This window comes from Pezoporus occidentalis, unplaced genomic scaffold, assembly GCF_034315485.1.
Source record: "Pezoporus occidentalis ecotype Australia unplaced genomic scaffold, CSIRO_AGI_Poc_V1 ctg241, whole genome shotgun sequence".
NCBI lineage: Eukaryota > Metazoa > Chordata > Aves > Psittaciformes > Psittacidae > Pezoporus > Pezoporus occidentalis.
In genome coordinates this window covers 609,317-624,777 of record NW_026914297.1, presented here as the reverse complement: position 1 = coordinate 624,777, position 15,461 = coordinate 609,317, and the positions used below count along the sequence as shown (strand labels likewise).

Genomic DNA, 15,461 nt, shown 5'->3' with positions numbered 1-15,461 from the left:
GCACGGTCACGTTGTGGGGTGCAGGACACGGGGTTCCTTCCTGCCCCAGCAGTGCAGGCAGGACACTGCGCTGTGGATGTGGATGTGCAGGGTGGGTGCCCCCCCCCGGCATCCTTTAAGCCCCGTTGTGCAGGCAGCTGTGGGGGTCAGACCCCTGCATTGCACCCACCCCATGCAAGATCCAAAGGCCCGGAGCCGGATCCTGCCCCCCAGCACCGTGGGTCAGGCTGTACAACGGGTGACCTCACCGAGGGGATGGCCCATGACGTCATGGGACAGCGGGGACATGCGGGATGCTGTGCGGGGACCGGGGCAGGGGGATGCGACCACCACCACCGCCAGCACCACCGCGTTCAGTGTGGCTGAATGGGGAATAACGAGGGGGTTCAGCCCCACGGCGGGGAGGGGGGCAGCGGGTCGGGGGCCGGGCAGGAGGCTGAGGCAGTGGCTGAGGCCCAGCCTCGCATTGTTCTCGGCCAGCAGCCGGAAAACACGACGCCCGCCCGGGAGAAACGCAGGCGGAAAAGGAAACCGGGCTGGGGGCCCCCGGCGGCCGCTGCCCGGCACTTGGGGGGGGGGCTCGGACCTCCCCCCCCCTCGCCACCGCCTTCACCCCTGCCCTGCCATGTGCCCAGGGCCAGCATGGGGGAAGTGGGAGGGGGGAAATCAGCGTGGAGAGAGGATGTTGGGGGGCCCTGAGGGTCAGCGGGTGACACTTTGCAGCCATCCCCCCCCCCCTACCCCGCAGGGTCGGAGGCCGCGGTGATGGGCTGCGCGACGCGGGGTTTGGGCAGGGGCCGAGGAAGAAAGAGGAGGATGAGGAAGGGGGCGATGCCGGGCAGGGTGACTACAAGTCCCATGAGGCCGGGCGGTGCGGGAGGGGGCGCGGGGGAAGCACCGTGCGGGAGGTGCCGGTTCCTCCCCGCCCCGCGCCCCCCCGCGCCCCGCTCCGCCCCGCGCCGCGCCCGCCGCGCCGCTCCAGCATGCACGGAGGATGCTCGCGTCTTGCTCAGGCAGGAAGGGGCCGGAGGGCAGGTACCCGCTGCACTACCTCGTCTGGCACAACCGCGCCCGCGACCTGGACCGGGAGCTCAGCGCCAAGCAGGTGGGGGAGTGGGGGGGTAAGGGGGGTACCCCCGGGCACGGCCCGGTTCTGATCGGTTCAGCTGATGCAATGCTGCCGGGCTGCAGCCGGGCTCCTGCTCGGGGCTGGGATGAGGATGGAGATGGTGGTGGTGCTGATAATGATGGGGTCCCTCTCGCGGCTGGCAGGGCTCTGGGGGTGCCGTGTGTCCCCCAGCACCCCGGGACTGTGCCGGCTGCTCCCGGGGCCAGCGCGGAGCAGTGGGTACCACCCGCCGGTCCCCTGCATCCCCCGGCGCATGCAGCCCCAAGCATCCCTTCCCACGTGTCCGCTGCTAGGCCTCTGCGGACCCTGCACCCCGACCTGCACCCCACTTCTTGGGGTGCTCACAGCCCCGCTGCTACCCCCCAGCTCCCCACCCGCCGGCTGAGCCCCCTGTGGGGAGAGACACAGGGCCCTGATGCTGCTATGGGGTGCAGACCCCAACCCCAAACGGCCAGTCGGGGTCTTCTCAGCGTGGGGGACCCCCGGTGTCCCCCATCCCGGGAGGCCCCCAGCCGGCGGGTGGTGGAGCACGTCCCCAGGCGGGTTCCCAGCCTCCCTTCTCCCCCGTGGCGTTGCAATTCAGGTAATTAAAACCCAACCCCGAAGACGCAGGAAACCGCAGGCGCTGGAGGGAGGCTGGTGGTGAGGCTGTGACCAGCATCCCCGCTCCCTCGGCCGGGCTCCCGGCACCCCAGGGTGCTGAGGGCCGCGCCGGATGGACCCCGCTGATGCACAAACCAGGGGGCTGCTGTACCACGATGCTCCCGCCGGGATGCAGGCGATGGCTCCCGCCACACCCGCCTCCATTGTGGGGGCCAGCCGGGATGGATGCGCCGGCATCGCCCCGTCGCCGGCACGTTTATTCCCGTGGTGATTTGGGGTCGTTTTTCCCAGGAGCTCGGTGTGGTGCAGATCAAAGCTGGGTGCAGGCGGCGGCGGCGGCTCAGGAGATGCTGGGGATGCAGGGAGGGTTTCCAACACACCCTGCGCCTGGCTCTGGAGGGGCTCTGACATGGTCCCTGCTGCCATTTGCAGGGTGAAAGCAAAGCCGGCTCTGTGTGCACCCATGGGTGCTGCAGGCCAGACCCCAGGGCAGGTGGGGGTTTGGGGCGAGCCCAAGCTGAGCCCCCCATCCCTATCCAGGGCATCCAGGGACACGGCTCAGTACACATGCAGGCGTTTGGGGATGGGAAGTGCTGGGGCAGCTGGCAGCATTGCTCCTCTTCATGTCCCCGTAAGGGCCCTCTGTGGGTCACCCCTGAATTGTCGCCATGAGCTCCTGTCCACGCTTGCCTCCACCTGGGGAGTGAGGGCCAGCGGGTCCCCCTGTCAGAGGCAGCACAAGGAGGTGGCAGGCAGTGACACAGAGCCCATTGTACCAGGACATCCCACACCACAGCCTGCCCTGTCGCACATGGCCGGGACCCAGGGCTGCACAGGGACAGCAGCGCCCAGCACCACCTCCCCGTGCTGGCCCGTGTCCCCTGATGCCACCCGGGAGCAGACGCTGGGGTCCCCCACCCTGGGGAGAAGCCCGGCACAGGGGATGCTCTGTGCCACATCCTGCCTGGCGCGGGAGGAGCAGCCAGGGCTGCACCGCTGCCACCCCAGGGCCATCCCTGTCCCCATCCCCGGTGGGTGGCACAGCCCCAGGAGGGGCAGCGCTCCGAGCTCTGTGCTGCAGCCCCTTGAGCTGGAGCTGTCCCAGCACCAGGCCCAGGACCGAGCTCTTGCTGGTAAAAACTGGGTCATGCCGTGTCCCCCGGGGGTGGCTCCTGTGCCGCATCCCCGGAGCGGGGACCCTGATCCCGCTTGGCACTGGGGCAAGGCTGCAGCTGGGGAGCCCCACTGAGCCTGCAGCACCCGTCCCCCAGCTGGGGGGCGATTGCTTTAATGAGAGTCATTTCATTAGCGCAATTAAGCAGCGGCAGTCGCCTGGAGAGCGGTGGAGCAGCACGTTGGCTCCTGGAGAGCTGGGGGCTGTTTTGCTCCAGTGGTGTGGGCAGCCTGGTGGGGGTTCCCCTTCATGGTGAGCCCCTGGGGGTGAGGGGCATGGGGATGTCCCTGAGCAGGGATGGGGACTCCCTGGGGCAGAGGGAATGCAGGATGTGCCCAAGAGCGAGGCAGGGACTTGCTGCGGGCAGGAGCCTGGGTTTAGAGAGCCCACACCCCAACCCTGCCCAGCCCCAGACACCTCTGGGGTGCCTGGTTCCACTTGGCACCTTTGGGTCCTGCAGCCCAGCTTTGTCCTCCCCGAAACCCATGCCTTGATTCGGGGTCCATCCCACTGCCCTCTCCCCTGGCTGCACGCAGCTACCGCTCTCCAGGCGCAAGGTACTGGGGGGCAGAACCTGGTCCCCCGCTGCCGCTCCATCATCCCCTGCGCCGTATCCCCAGCCTGGGGTGTGGGTGCGATGCTGCACCCCACACAGGTTCTCGGGGTGCCCATCACCACCACCACCACCCCCCACCCGCGAGGGATTCCTCAGGCCTGGCCGGGTGCCCGGCTCTGGGCTTGGCACAAACAATGGCAGCCCCAGCGTGCGGCTCCCCGGGGCCGGGGATCCTCGGAGCAGTCGCTGTGCTCACGCAGCCGCCCGCGGCTCCTGCAAGGGAACACGTGCGCCCGCCGCAGCCACGCTCCGGGCCTCGGCAGAGGGGGGCTGCCAGGGGGTGCTGCCTGGCAACTGGGCAGCAGCACCCCCCCTTGCATCCAAACCACAGAGGTGGGGGCTTTCCCCAAGCTTGCAGCTGCATCAAGCCATGCAGAGCCCCATGCGCCGCGCCGGTGGCATCCCTGCGCCCCAATGCCATGCCCCTGCTCCATGCCCATATGGGTGGGTAGAGCCTGGCCTGACCGTGCTGGGCTGTGCTGGGGGCTGGCAGCACCACTGCACTCTCCCCATGGGTCTGAGGAGCAGGGAGAGCCTTTTGGGGTGCATCTCCTGGGGGAGCTGAGAGGATGCTCGCTGAGATGCCATCGGATGCTGGCTGCTTGCGGGAGCTTCACATCTGCATTGGAGGGCAAGGTCTGGCCACCCCGGATGGTCCCTGAGGCCCATTCCCTCCTGGCAGACTGACATTGAGCAGCTGGACCCCCGAGGACGCACCCCACTGCACCTGGCCACCACGCTGGGCCACCTCGAGTGTGCCAGGGTGCTGCTGAAGCATGGTGCTGACGTGGGCAAGGAGAACCGCAGCGGCTGGACGGGTGAGCCTTGGTCCTCCATCAACCTGCCCTGGCATGGGCATGGGTATGGGCACATTTGATGGTGCAGCTCCCCAAGGGACAGCTCGCATGGTGGTGCATGCATGTGGCCACCTCTGCCGTGCCACAGCCCTGGGCAACTGCCCTTCTGTGCCCTGCAGTCCTACAGGAGGCTGTGAGCACACGGGACCTGGAGCTGGTGCAGTTGGTCCTGCGCTACCGTGACTACCAGAGAGCCATCAAACGCCTGGCTGGGATCCCCATCCTGCTGGAGAAGCTGCGCAAGGTATCCCCATCCCTCCATCCCATGGGAATAGTAGGGTGGGATGGCGGGCAGGGGGATACTGGCCACAGGTTCCTCCTGACCCCATTGGGCTCTCGGCAGGCCCAGGACTTCTATGTGGAGATGAAGTGGGAATTCACCAGCTGGGGTAAGCTTGGGGTAGAGCGTTGCTGGGGTCAGAGCGGGAGTCCCGCAGCCCCAACACCATCCCCATCCCCAGGATGGTGGACACTGTCCCCCCTCTCCCCATGCATTCCAAGCTTGCAGACCCCTGTCCCCAGATGCATCCCCCCCCAGCTCAGTGCTGTCAGCCCACTCGGGGTGCAGGTTGGCCCCATCCCTGGCTGGGCTATCACTGTCTCTCCCCAGTGCCGCTGGTGTCCAAGATCTGCCCCAGCGACACCTACAAGGTGTGGAAGAGCGGCCAGAACCTGCGGGTGGACACGACGCTGCTGGGCTTTGACCATATGACCTGGCAGCGGGGCAACCGCAGCTTCGTCTTTAGGGGGCAAGGTGAGACCGCAGCAGGATCCCCCCCCCGGTGCCCTCAATGGGGAGCAGCACTGCGGAGCGCGGGTGTCGTGGTTGTCCTGACCCTGCTCCCTGCAGACACCAGCGCGGTGGTGATGGAGATCGACCACGACCGGCGGGTGGTGTACTCGGAGACGCTGGCCCTGGCCGGGCACGACCAGGAGGTGCTGCTGGCTGCTGTGCAGCCCACCGAGGAGCAGGTGATGGGGCGGCTCACGGCCCCCGTCGTCACCACGCAGCTCGACACCAAGAACATCGCCTTCGAGAGGTGGGCTGGGGGCAGCATCGGGCCCGTCCGTCCCTAGGGATGCGCAGCCCCGCAGAGGCTGGATGAGCGAGACCATCCATCGCTCACTGTTGTGTCCCCCCAAGGAACAAGTCTGGCATTCTGGGCTGGAGGAGTGAGAAGACTGAAATGGTGAATGGGTACGAGGCCAAGGTGAGGGGCAGGGGTTGAGCTGCCTGAAGGGATATGGCTGGTTGTGGGTTGGGGGGTATCCACATCAGCCATTCCCCTCTCCTCATCCAGGTCTACGGCGCATCCAATGTGGAGCTGATCACGCGGACACGGACCGAGCACCTCTCGGACCAGCACAAGGGCAAGAGCAAAGGTGGAGCCGGCACGGGCTGGGTGGGCAGAACACCGTGCCCGCTCTAGCCCTCACCCCCTCATGTCCCATAGGCAGCAAGACCCCTCTGCAGTCCTTCCTGGGCATCGCCGAGCAGCACGTGGGGCCCAACAACGGGGTGAGCGTCCCATGGGTCTGGGGGGTGTCCCCACACTTGGACACCCCCTCACCCCCCTGGGCCGTCCCATAGACGCTGATCACGCAGACACTGAGCCACGCCAACCCCACCGCCATCACCCCGGAGGAGTACTTCAACCCCAACTTCGAGCTGGGCAACCGGGACATGGGGCGGCCCATGGAGCTCACCACCAAGACACAGAAGTGAGGGGGGAAGGAGCAGATTGGGGACCCCCCTGTCCTTCCCCCCCCCCCCCCCAATCTCCTTGCCCGCTGCAGAGCCCCCCATGGGGGGGCAGGCAGGGGGTCCCCAGCCCGGCGCCTGTCCCCGGCAGGTTCAAGGCGAAGCTGTGGCTGTGTGAGGACCACCCGCTGTCCCTCTGCGAGCAGGTTGCCCCCATCATTGACCTCATGGCAATAAGCAACGCGCTCTTCGCCAAGCTCCGGGACTTCATCACCCTGCGCCTCCCGCCCGGCTTCCCCGTCAAGATCGGTACGAGGAGGGGGGGGTCTTTAGGGGTACAGGTGATGCAGCCGGATTCCCTGCCTGCTTTTTATCCCATTTCCCACAGAAATCCCTATCTTCCACATCCTCAACGCCCGCATCACCTTTGGGAACCTCAATGGGTGCGACGAGCCCGTCAGCTCCCTGCGGCACAGCCCCAGCAGCGAGGCCCCTTCACCCAGCAGCGACTCTTCCAGTGTCAGCAGCTCCAGCTCCCTGAGTACGTGGGGTTCAGGGGGGACACGGGTGCTGGGGTAGGGAGGGGGGACACGGAGGGGTACCCAGCCTTTCGGTGCCTGTCTCTCGTAGCCTCATGCCGCGTGTGTGAGATGGACCCGGCCCTGTTCGAGGTGCCGCGGGGGTACAGCGTGGTGGGGACGCACCAGGACGCCCTGCGGGAGGATGAGGATGATCTGCTGCAGTTCGCCATCCAGCAGAGCCTGCTGGAGGCGGGCAGTGAGTATGACCAGGTGGGTGCTGACACCCCCCCCCCTTCACCTCCCATTGCCCACCCCATCCGGATGCTGCTGCGGGAGGCTCATCCCACCTTGCCCCATCCCTGCACCGCAAGGTGATGGGTCAGCACCCATGGAGCTATATTTTGGGGTGCTCAGGGCAAAACGGGTGCCACCCTCTGCCCCCCCCCCCCCCCCCGCCACCATCCGTAGGTGACCATTTGGGAGGCGCTAACCAACAGCAAGCCAGGCACCCACCCCATGTCCCACGAGGGCCGCCGGGGAGACAGGTTGGTAAGGTCCAGCCAGCCCCCCCCCGGGGGAGCGGGTGCTGGCTCCGCAGGGACCCCCATTGAGACCCTGCCAACCCCCCAGGACTCCCCAGCACACAGCAGCGCCCCGGCCCCCCGCTGCCCCAGCGCCGGGGGGGGGCCGGGGACCCAGCCCCCTGTTCCCCAGCTACGCGGAGCAGTTGCGCTTGGCCATGGCGCTGTCGGCGCGGGAGCAGGAGGAGGCCGAGCGCCGGACGCGCCAGGAGGAGGAGGATCTGCAGCGGATCCTGCAGCTCTCGCTGACGGAGAAGTGACCCCGCATCCCCACTGACCCCCCCCCCCCCCCACCTCCATCCCTATGGGGATGGGGATGCGGGCGGTGCCGTGCGTGGGGGCACAGAGGGGGAGCGGGGTGGGGGCAGGCAGCCCGAGCACTGCAAGCGGGGAGAGGGGGGGGGTGCAGGATTTGGCCTTGGTGTGGGGGAGATCATCCCTATAGGTGGGGTGAAGGGGGGGCACCCCACAGCAGGATGGGGTGGGGATGGGTGGCGGGGACCGGGGGGGGGCAACCCTACAGACTGTACTCACCCCTGGGACCCCCAACCGCACTGTGGGGTGCTGCTCGGCCCCTCACCCTAGGGAGGCGGTGGGGGGCACATCCTGCCCCAGATGGGGGTCTGCCAGGTGTGTGGGGTCCCGGGCTGTCCCCTAGAGCTGGGGGGGCTCTGCCCAGCCCCCCCCGAGCCCCCTCAGCCCAGGCGCTACCAAGTGCACTTACCCGGGAGCTGCTCTGCCTGCCATGGGAGGGGCTCAGCCCCATTGCACCCCACAGCCAGTGTGGGGACCCCCACCCCGGAGCGGGGGTCCACTGGGGCAGCCAAGGGGGTGCCTGTAAAAGGCCACCCGCTGTCACCCCCCTTAACCCCCTGCTTGCATCACACCTGCCCTGCTCGGATGCCCCCCCCCTTGGCAGCGCTGCACCCCCTCATCCCGGGCACTGATCCCGAAGGAAACCTTATGTCAATGGTGCTAACCCCCGGCCCCCCCTGCCCCGGGCTGCTCCTCCTTTGCACATGAGGGGCTGGGGGCAACGGGGGGGGGGGGGGGGGCGGGCTCGCTCCCCTGGGACTTTTCACAGCCGGTGCCCCCCCCTCCACCCCATGCACCCCACAAGCGACATCTGGGCCAGGGCCGGGGGAGCCCGAGCAGCTCCGACCGCGGCCAACACCAATAAATGCTCTTTAACGTTTGTCTCTCTCGGCCTCTCTGTGCCTGCCCCAGGGCAGGGGGGTGCAGGCAGGGACCCCCCCCCCCCCTTCAGCATGGCAGCCCCATGTCCCTGGTACCCGCCACACAGCCATGGGTGGCTGAGCCCTTTATTAAAGGGGGACCCAGGAGCAAAGAGCCGGGTGGGAGCAGCCGCCGAGGGGGCAATGGGGCAGGGGGAAGCAAAGGGGGTGATGGAGGGGGATGTAGCACCTGTACCCAAGCACATCCTGGCCATGGGGGGGGTCCAACAGCTCCCTGTGCTGGGAGGATGCTGGCATCCGGCTTGCAGGTCCCTGAGGAGGGATGCTCAGCAGCCCCAGCCTGGGGGCACTGAAGTGGGACCCCCTCGGGTGCCAGGACACCATCGGAGCAGGATGTGACTGATGCCACTGGGGGGGGGGGGTTCCAGGGTCTGATCCCCTCCCTGCAGCCTCGGCTCCTGGGGAAAGAACACGGCTCTGGGCTCCTGCCCTCTGCGGGGACTCGGCTTTAATCCCCGGGGGGGCCGGGGCAGTCCTGGCCGTGGCCACCGCATTAGTCCGTGCCGTTGGTGAACTGGCCGAGTTTGTTCTCCAGGTCGGAGATGCGCTTCTCGTGCGCTTGGACCGTCTCCTTCAGGGCACGGATCTCCTCCAGCACCTCCTGCAAGGCTGGCTGCTGCTGGGGGACACACACAGGGTCACCGGGGAGCCCCTTCCAATCCCCCCCCACACCCCACTGCAGGCAGGGGAGAGCCCTGCCGCAACGTCCCCGTCCCCAGGACACTCACAGAGACGTTGGGGTCACAACCGGAGTGGCTGCGGCGGGGGCCGGGGGGGGGTTTGTTGTCCAGGATGTTCTTCTTGACCACCTTCAGCTCGCGGTTCTTGATGGGGACGTACCCATCCCGCAGCGAGATGAGGATGGGCTCAGCATCCTTCCCGGACAGCCACTCATCCGCCTCCAGCGCCGGCTCCGGGCCCGGCGTGTCGGGATACAGGTCATCCTGGAAGAGGTCTGACTGCGGGGCGAGGCAGACTGCAATGAGACAAGATGTCCCCTCTTTACCCCCCCCCATCTCCCCTGGGACCCAACGGACTCACCTTGCGCGGCACCGTCATGACGATGGGCTCGCACTTGCGCTCGTGCAGCTTGAAGAACCTGCGTGGGGCAGAGGCACTCAGGGTCCAGCCACCCCTTTGTGGCCCCTCCTGGTCCCCTGAGCCTCCCCCAAGCTCTTACCTGGCGATCTCACACTTGCTGACGTCCAGCCCACGCTTGGGCATGAAGCCCATGCCCCGCTGCGGCTCCTTGCTGCTGTAGGTGTTCAGGTAGTGCACGTAGGGCGCCTCATCCGTGATCTCGAAGTACCGGATGCTGCTGTCACCCTGCGGGTGTGGGGACGGCGGTCAGCCAGCCCTGGCACCCCCACAGACACGGGTGGCATCAAGGGGTGCACCCCAGCAGGGGTTTTACCTTGCCACAGAGGTAGACGATGCTGGAGTCAGCGTCATAGAAAGGCAGCAGGACCCCGTTGCTTGTGTCCATCTCCTGCAGGGCGATCGGCTCCTCAAAGTTGTTCTGTGGGGCCGGGGCAGTGGGGGGTGAGTGGTGGTCCCCAAACCCCTGGCCGTGGTTAGTCACACACTAGGCACAGCACTCTGCAGGGACAGGGCTTGTCCCCTACCCGGTACACAACCCCCCGGGCACACACCTTGTCATGCCCCCCACCCAGCACACCCTGCCCTGCTCCTACTCACCTGCATGACTGGGTGCACCCCAGCCTTGTGCTCCCACACCCCCCCCAGCACTCCTTGTTCCCCCATCCCCAGCACAGCACAGCACACTTGGGAACTTGGCATCTTTATGAGGGGGATGCAGCAGGCACCCCACCCCGGGGCAGGGAAGGGGGCAGAGGTTTGGGGGGGGCAAGTTCCGGGGGCAGCACTCCATGCGGCCTCGTTACCGGGTCCCACAAGCCCAGCTCCCGCTGGCTCATTCTGGTAAAGCCCGTGGTAAAGATGTGTCCTTCCCGCGTGAAGATGGCCCGCACGGGCCTCAGCCCTTCGTGGGGGGCAAACCTCTCCTGGGGGAAGGGGGGAGAGAGTCAGCATGGAGCACGGGATGGGGGGAAAATGGGAGGGGGTCCGGATCTGTCCCCTTGAAGAGATGATGAGTCCTGCTGCTGGGGAGTGCATGAAGCTCCTGAAGTGCATGTGCTGCTGGAGAGCATCCCTGGTACCCAGCATATCTCTGGTACCCAGTGCATCCGTGGTACCCAGTGCATCCGTGGTACCCAGTGCATCCGTGGTACCCAGTGCATCTCTGGTACCCAGTGCATCTCTGGTAGCTGGAGCATCACTGGTACCCAGAGCATCCCTAACACCCGGTGCATCCCCAGCTTGGCAGAGCTCCACAGTGTCCCCAGAGCGGTGCTGGCCAGGCAGGAGCCGCTGTCTCATACCAGGTCCCAGAGGGCCAGCTGCCGCTCACTCATCTTGCTGAAGCCGGTGGTGAAGATCTTGCCATCGGCCATGAAGATGGCGCGGATGGGGCGGACGCCGTCGTGGGGTTTGTCTTTCTCCTGCGCCGGCCGTTAGCGGGTTAAAACCAAACACAGAGACGCGCGGTGCAGGGGGTTAGTAGGGTCAGGCAGGCACTGGGGGGGGGCCCCGCGGCAGGCTGGTGGGGGGGGACACATTGGGGACACTCACCGCCACAACCTGCTGCTTGCGGGGGTCAATGATTCGGACCTTCTTGTCCTTGCAGGTGGTGACGAGGAGGCTGCCGTTGTGGTTCCAGCCCACGTTGTAGATGAGGTCGGTGTGCATGTCATCCAGCGCCAGCAGCATCTCCCCCGTGCCCACGTTCCACAGGATCACCAGGTTGTCGCAGCCTGTGGAGGACCAGTGGGGTAGACAACATCACCCCACAGAACCCCCTCTAAACCCCGGGGAGGTGACCTGGGGACCCCCTTTTACCTGCGCTGAGCAGCACGTTGCGGGCGATGGGATGCCACGAGATGATGCTCACCCGCTTGGAGTGTCCCTCCAGCGTCACCACCGGCTCCGTGATGTTGCGCATGGGGACGTAGTCAGGGATCTGCCACACCTTGAAGTGGGGGGGGGGGAACACGGGCAGCGGCGTGTGGGATGATGGGGATCACCCCACGCCTGAGCACTAAGCGGCTGAGGGCCTCGGAGCCAATTAACCTCATCCTTAATCCCGGCTCAGGCTGCAGGAGGGTGGCAAGGGGACAACAGCAGCGCCTCCATCCTGGGGTGCATCCCTCGCACTTGGGGTGCTGATGGGCACAGGGAAAGGGGTGCACCCCCAGTACCCCCCCCCCCCCCCCAGCTATTCCTGGGTGCTGAGTCGCCCATGCGGGTATATTTAGCACAAAGTGCTGCATCATGGAGAGAGCAGCCGCCGCCAGCGTGAACGCATGGCACCGCGGCTAAAAATAGCCCAGGGACACTTCGCAGGCAACGGGATGGGGGGGGGCGATGCCCTGCACGGCTCCCCCTGTGCCCGACACCCCCCTCCCACCCGGCTCTGCCCCTCACCATGACGGTGGTGTCCTCCGAGGCGCTGGCGATGACGTTGTCGTTGTGGGGGCACCAGTCGATGTCCAGCACGGGCGCCGTGTGCCCCGTCACCAGCGGGTGGTTCTTGTCCACCCGTCCCGTCTGCAAGGCCCAGGTGCGCAGGTGAGTACCCAGCAGTGTGTGTGTGTGTGGGGGGATGCTGTCAGGTGAACCCCCAAACCCCAGCATGGCCACAGCGTGGTGCTGTGGCACAACAGGGACATGCAGGGGGCCCAGAGCTTTGCTCCTGCCTTGAAGGGGGAAACTGAGGCATGCAGTGGGAATGGGCTCACTGAGCATGAGGCCCTTAATGGGGCATGGAGGGGATCAGTGTGACCTGGGAGAGGTTGTTTTGTGTCCTCCTAGCTGACAAGGAGAGGTTGGGGATCCCCTCCAAGCCCCTCTGCTGGGGTGGGCAGCACAGACCCCCACCCCACTGGGATGCCCCCTGCGCATCTTGTGCTCCCAGGGAATTCCGGATGGGAAGCAAGCAGCCAGGGGTTTCCTGCATCCCCTCAGGTGCCCTCAGGACATCACCCTTCATGCATGCAGATCAGCCCAGGCTGTCCATTCCCCAAGCACCCATGAGAGGATGGAGATACTGGGGCAAAACTGGGCGACTCTGGGGCCACAGCAGCCCCACAAAAGCAGAGCCCATCAGCGCATCCCCCCCAGTACATTCCATCAGGGCTCAGTCCTCAACAGTCCCCCCGCTCACCTTGGCAAGGGGCAGGACGATGAAGGCCCCCCCGCCACCGGACTCCACGATGATGGCCACAAACTTGGGGTTGACGGCGCAGAAGGAGCTGTCACACGTCACCTTGGAGACACGGATGTCCTCATACATCTGGTCGGCCTTCACCGGCTGCCCAAACACGTGCCGGAACTTGCTCTGGCGCACCACGCGTCGGCTCATGGCTGGAGGGGGGGGGCCAGGGTCAGGCCATGACCCCCCCCCGGCACAGCAGGGAGAGGTTTTGGTGCCCTTATCTCCCTGATAAATCACCCCTATCCTGGGCACAGAGGGAAGCCTTGGGACATGGAGATGTCAGGGGATGGGGATGCAGGATGGCGCCTGATGTGGCCCTTATCCCATGCAGGGAGCGGGGACAGCCCTTGCGCAGGGGTGTGTGGGTGCTGCAAGCACTGGGGATGGGCATCCTGTGGCCAGAGACACTCGATGTCTGGGCAGTGACATGGTCATGCCATGATGCGCTGCTGTGCCCTGTGGCTGTGTTGTGTCCCAAGACCAGCACAGGGGTTGGCACATGGGCAGCTGCAGTAGATAAATGGGGCTGAGAAGAACTGAAGGTGGACATGGAGGTGCCTCGCACCAGGTCACAGCTTGTCCCCTTGTGACCCATTCTGCATCAGTGGCCCAAAGATACCTGGCTGGACACAGCAAGCAGAAGGGAGGCTATGCATCCAGCATTGCTTATCCATGCCTGCCCCATGGGCTCCTGCATGTGTCATCCATTCTGCATCCACAGCCCATTCCCCTGGCACTGACCCTGGGCCAGGGCTGGACCTGGCCCAGCCATGCAGCCCTGTGGGCACCCCGGGGTGCAGAGGAGCCCCCTGTGCTCACCATGGCCCCAGCAGGGTTCCCATTCCAGCCGGGCATGCTGCCTGCCATCACCCATCTCTCTCCCAAGCCTCTGCTGCTCCTGGGACCTACCAAAGGGTACTGAGCCCCTCAGGACCCCTGGAGCTGGGGCTCTGCAGCACCCATGAACCACTGACTAGGGACCCTGCTGTGCTCTCTGGGCGCCTCAACCATTGTCAGGGGCTGTATCCAGCCACCAAAACTCATCCAGGAGCACCAGGCACCACTGCTGAGGGCAAGATAGGAACAGATCTCACCCCCCCATGACCAATTCCCCCCCCCATGACCAGGCCGGTGGCTTTTGGCCAGGGCACGTGCAGCACTGAGCCAAGCCACATCTGCCCGGCCCCTGGGTGTCCCCAGGGGTTCTTGTGGCCCTTCAGCATCATCCCTGGCCTGGCAGAATGGGTTGTGGGTTGGAGCTTGGCTACCAAGGGGGCTGGACACTGGCACCGCTGCTGTCAGCCCCAGGGCCCCAGACACGGTCCCCAGCCCTGGGGAGGGGAGAGTGGGCTCCATGGGGACAACCTCTGGGTACTTTGCAGCACAGTGGGAGCAGAGCTTGGGGTGTAGGGACACAAGGAGTGGGTGAGAGCCTGGCTGGCTGGGCAGAGGGCATGCGGGGTGCAAGCAGGGTGCAGGCAGGGCACGGGGTGCTGGAATGGTGCAGGTGAGGAGCATATGTGTAGGCAGAGTGGAGCAGGGTGCAGGCAGTGCAGAGGCTGCAGGTTGGGTGCAAGCAGAGTTGGACAGGGTGCAGGCAGAGCTGAGCGGGGTGCAGGCAGAGTTCAGGCAGGGTGCTGGCAGTGCTGAGCAGGGTGCAGACGGGATACAAGCAGGCTGCTAATGGTCTGCAGGCAGGGTGCTCGCAGCCTGCAGGCATGACAGCTGCATGGGGTGCAGGCAGGGTCGGATGGGGGGCTAGCAGCATGCAGGCGGGGTTCAGGAGGGATACAGCAAGGTGCAGACAGGGCACACGCGGGATCCAGGCAGGATCCAGGCAGGACACAGCAGGACAGCCCCGCTCCCCGGCCGTGCCATTACGTTGCCACGATTGAATCCGCAGCGGCTGCTCGGGAACGACCAGAGGTCACTGTCCAAATATAGCCATGTCCTGCGGGGCGGCGGCGGGCGCCGAGGGGCCGGGGGCCGGGGTCCCTCCGCACCCCCCCTTCCCGCCCCGTGCCCGGTCCCCGCTGCCCGGTCCCCGCTGCCCGCGCCCCGGCTCCCACCTGCGCTCCGCGGCTCCTGCGCGCTGCGGGCGCTGCGCCCCGCTCGGCTCCGCCCGGCCCGGCCCCGCTGCGCTCCCCCCCGCCCCGCACACCACGGCCCGGCCCGGCCCGGCCCGGCCCCGCTCCGCCCGGCGCGGCTGCGCTCGGCTCCGCGCAGTGCCGCTGCCGCAGAGAACAGCTGAGCCGAGCCGGGAGCCGCGGCCGCCACAGCCCCCCCGCGGCGGGCACCGGGAGGTGGGGGGGGCCCGCTCCGGCCCCGCCTGTCCCCGCCCGGCCCGGCCCCTTTGGCACTGAAAGCGGGGGGCCCGCACCCCCCCATCCGCCCCCCGCACGCTGCATGGGACCCCTGCGCACTGCGCTGCAGCGGGGTGGGCATGGGGGGAAGCCTCTTTGCGCTCTGAGAGACCACGGCGGGGGGTTCACCCCCCAACACTCCGCTTCCATCACTCCGGGGTCACTTCAGCTCAGGGCTCAAGCGGGCACAGGGCTGATGGGCATCACCGCATCCCTGCATTGGGCGCCCTCACATCCTGCAGCCAGCCCAGTCCCACCAAAGCCATGGCCGTGGGCTGGCCCCAACCCCATGGGCTCATAACCTGGTCCCCCCTGGAGCGAGGGGGCTGCAAGCCCGTAGGGATGATGAACCCACATCAGCCCTG

The 15,461-nt window shown here is 66.7% G+C and overlaps 2 protein-coding genes across 8 annotated transcripts; one reads left to right on the top strand and one right to left on the bottom strand.

Moving 5' to 3' along the window:
* The first annotated feature begins 930 nt into the window (after positions 1-930).
* ANKRD13B (ankyrin repeat domain 13B) lies at positions 931-7,673 on the top strand. Of its 2 annotated transcripts, none has more exons than XM_062622469.1 (15): positions 931-1,105; positions 4,205-4,340; positions 4,499-4,623; positions 4,723-4,768; positions 4,990-5,133; positions 5,230-5,419; positions 5,524-5,590; positions 5,681-5,762; positions 5,834-5,898; positions 5,971-6,101; positions 6,233-6,390; positions 6,470-6,622; positions 6,712-6,872; positions 7,071-7,151; positions 7,233-7,673. In XM_062622469.1, the coding sequence occupies exons 1-15, from the start codon at positions 995-997 to the stop codon at positions 7,458-7,460; spliced, it is 1,878 nt and encodes a 625-aa protein (XP_062478453.1). In that variant the 5' UTR covers positions 931-994; the 3' UTR covers positions 7,461-7,673. The 2 variants fall into 2 exon arrangements, with proteins under 2 accessions (XP_062478453.1, XP_062478454.1); XM_062622470.1 differs by having other exon boundaries at positions 7,071-7,147; positions 7,233-7,443.
* Positions 7,674-8,862: 1,189 nt separating this feature from the next.
* CORO6 (coronin 6) lies at positions 8,863-14,943 on the bottom strand. 6 transcript variants are annotated; one of them, XM_062622477.1, is made up of 12 exons: positions 14,803-14,943; positions 12,683-12,882; positions 11,944-12,066; positions 11,359-11,488; positions 11,092-11,273; positions 10,842-10,961; positions 10,344-10,463; positions 9,854-9,958; positions 9,620-9,765; positions 9,481-9,538; positions 9,168-9,398; positions 8,863-9,055 (listed from the first exon to the last, which is right to left on the bottom strand). In XM_062622477.1, exons 2-12 carry the CDS (start codon positions 12,878-12,880, stop codon positions 8,933-8,935), a joined length of 1,536 nt encoding a protein of 511 aa, XP_062478461.1. In that variant the 5' UTR covers positions 12,881-12,882; positions 14,803-14,943; the 3' UTR covers positions 8,863-8,932. The 6 variants fall into 6 exon arrangements, with proteins under 6 accessions (XP_062478461.1, XP_062478457.1, XP_062478456.1 ...); XM_062622473.1 differs by lacking the exon at positions 10,344-10,463; XM_062622472.1 differs by lacking the exon at positions 10,842-10,961.
* Positions 14,944-15,461: the final 518 nt, after the last annotated feature.

What these genes read in the sequence shown, in the direction of transcription:
- ANKRD13B (XM_062622469.1), top strand. Translation starts at nt 995, where the DNA reads ATGCTCGCGTCTTGCTCAGGCAGGAAGGGGCCGGAGGGCAGGTACCCG. An exon ending in TGCTGGAGAAGCTGCGCAAG is followed by an intron (nt 4,624 to 4,722) that starts GTATCCCCATCC and finishes GGCTCTCGGCAG; the next exon opens with GCCCAGGACTTCTATGTGGA. An exon ending in GCACAAGGGCAAGAGCAAAG is followed by an intron (nt 5,763 to 5,833) that starts GTGGAGCCGGCA and finishes CATGTCCCATAG; the next exon opens with GCAGCAAGACCCCTCTGCAG.
- CORO6 (XM_062622477.1), bottom strand. Translation starts at nt 12,880, where the DNA reads ATGAGCCGACGCGTGGTGCGCCAGAGCAAGTTCCGGCACGTGTTTGGG. An exon ending in AGCAAGTGTGAGATCGCCAG is followed by an intron (nt 9,539 to 9,619) that starts GTAAGAGCTTGG and finishes TGCCCCACGCAG; the next exon opens with GTTCTTCAAGCTGCACGAGC. An exon ending in GTTGTGACCCCAACGTCTCT is followed by an intron (nt 9,056 to 9,167) that starts GTGAGTGTCCTG and finishes GTCCCCCAGCAG; the next exon opens with CAGCCAGCCTTGCAGGAGGT.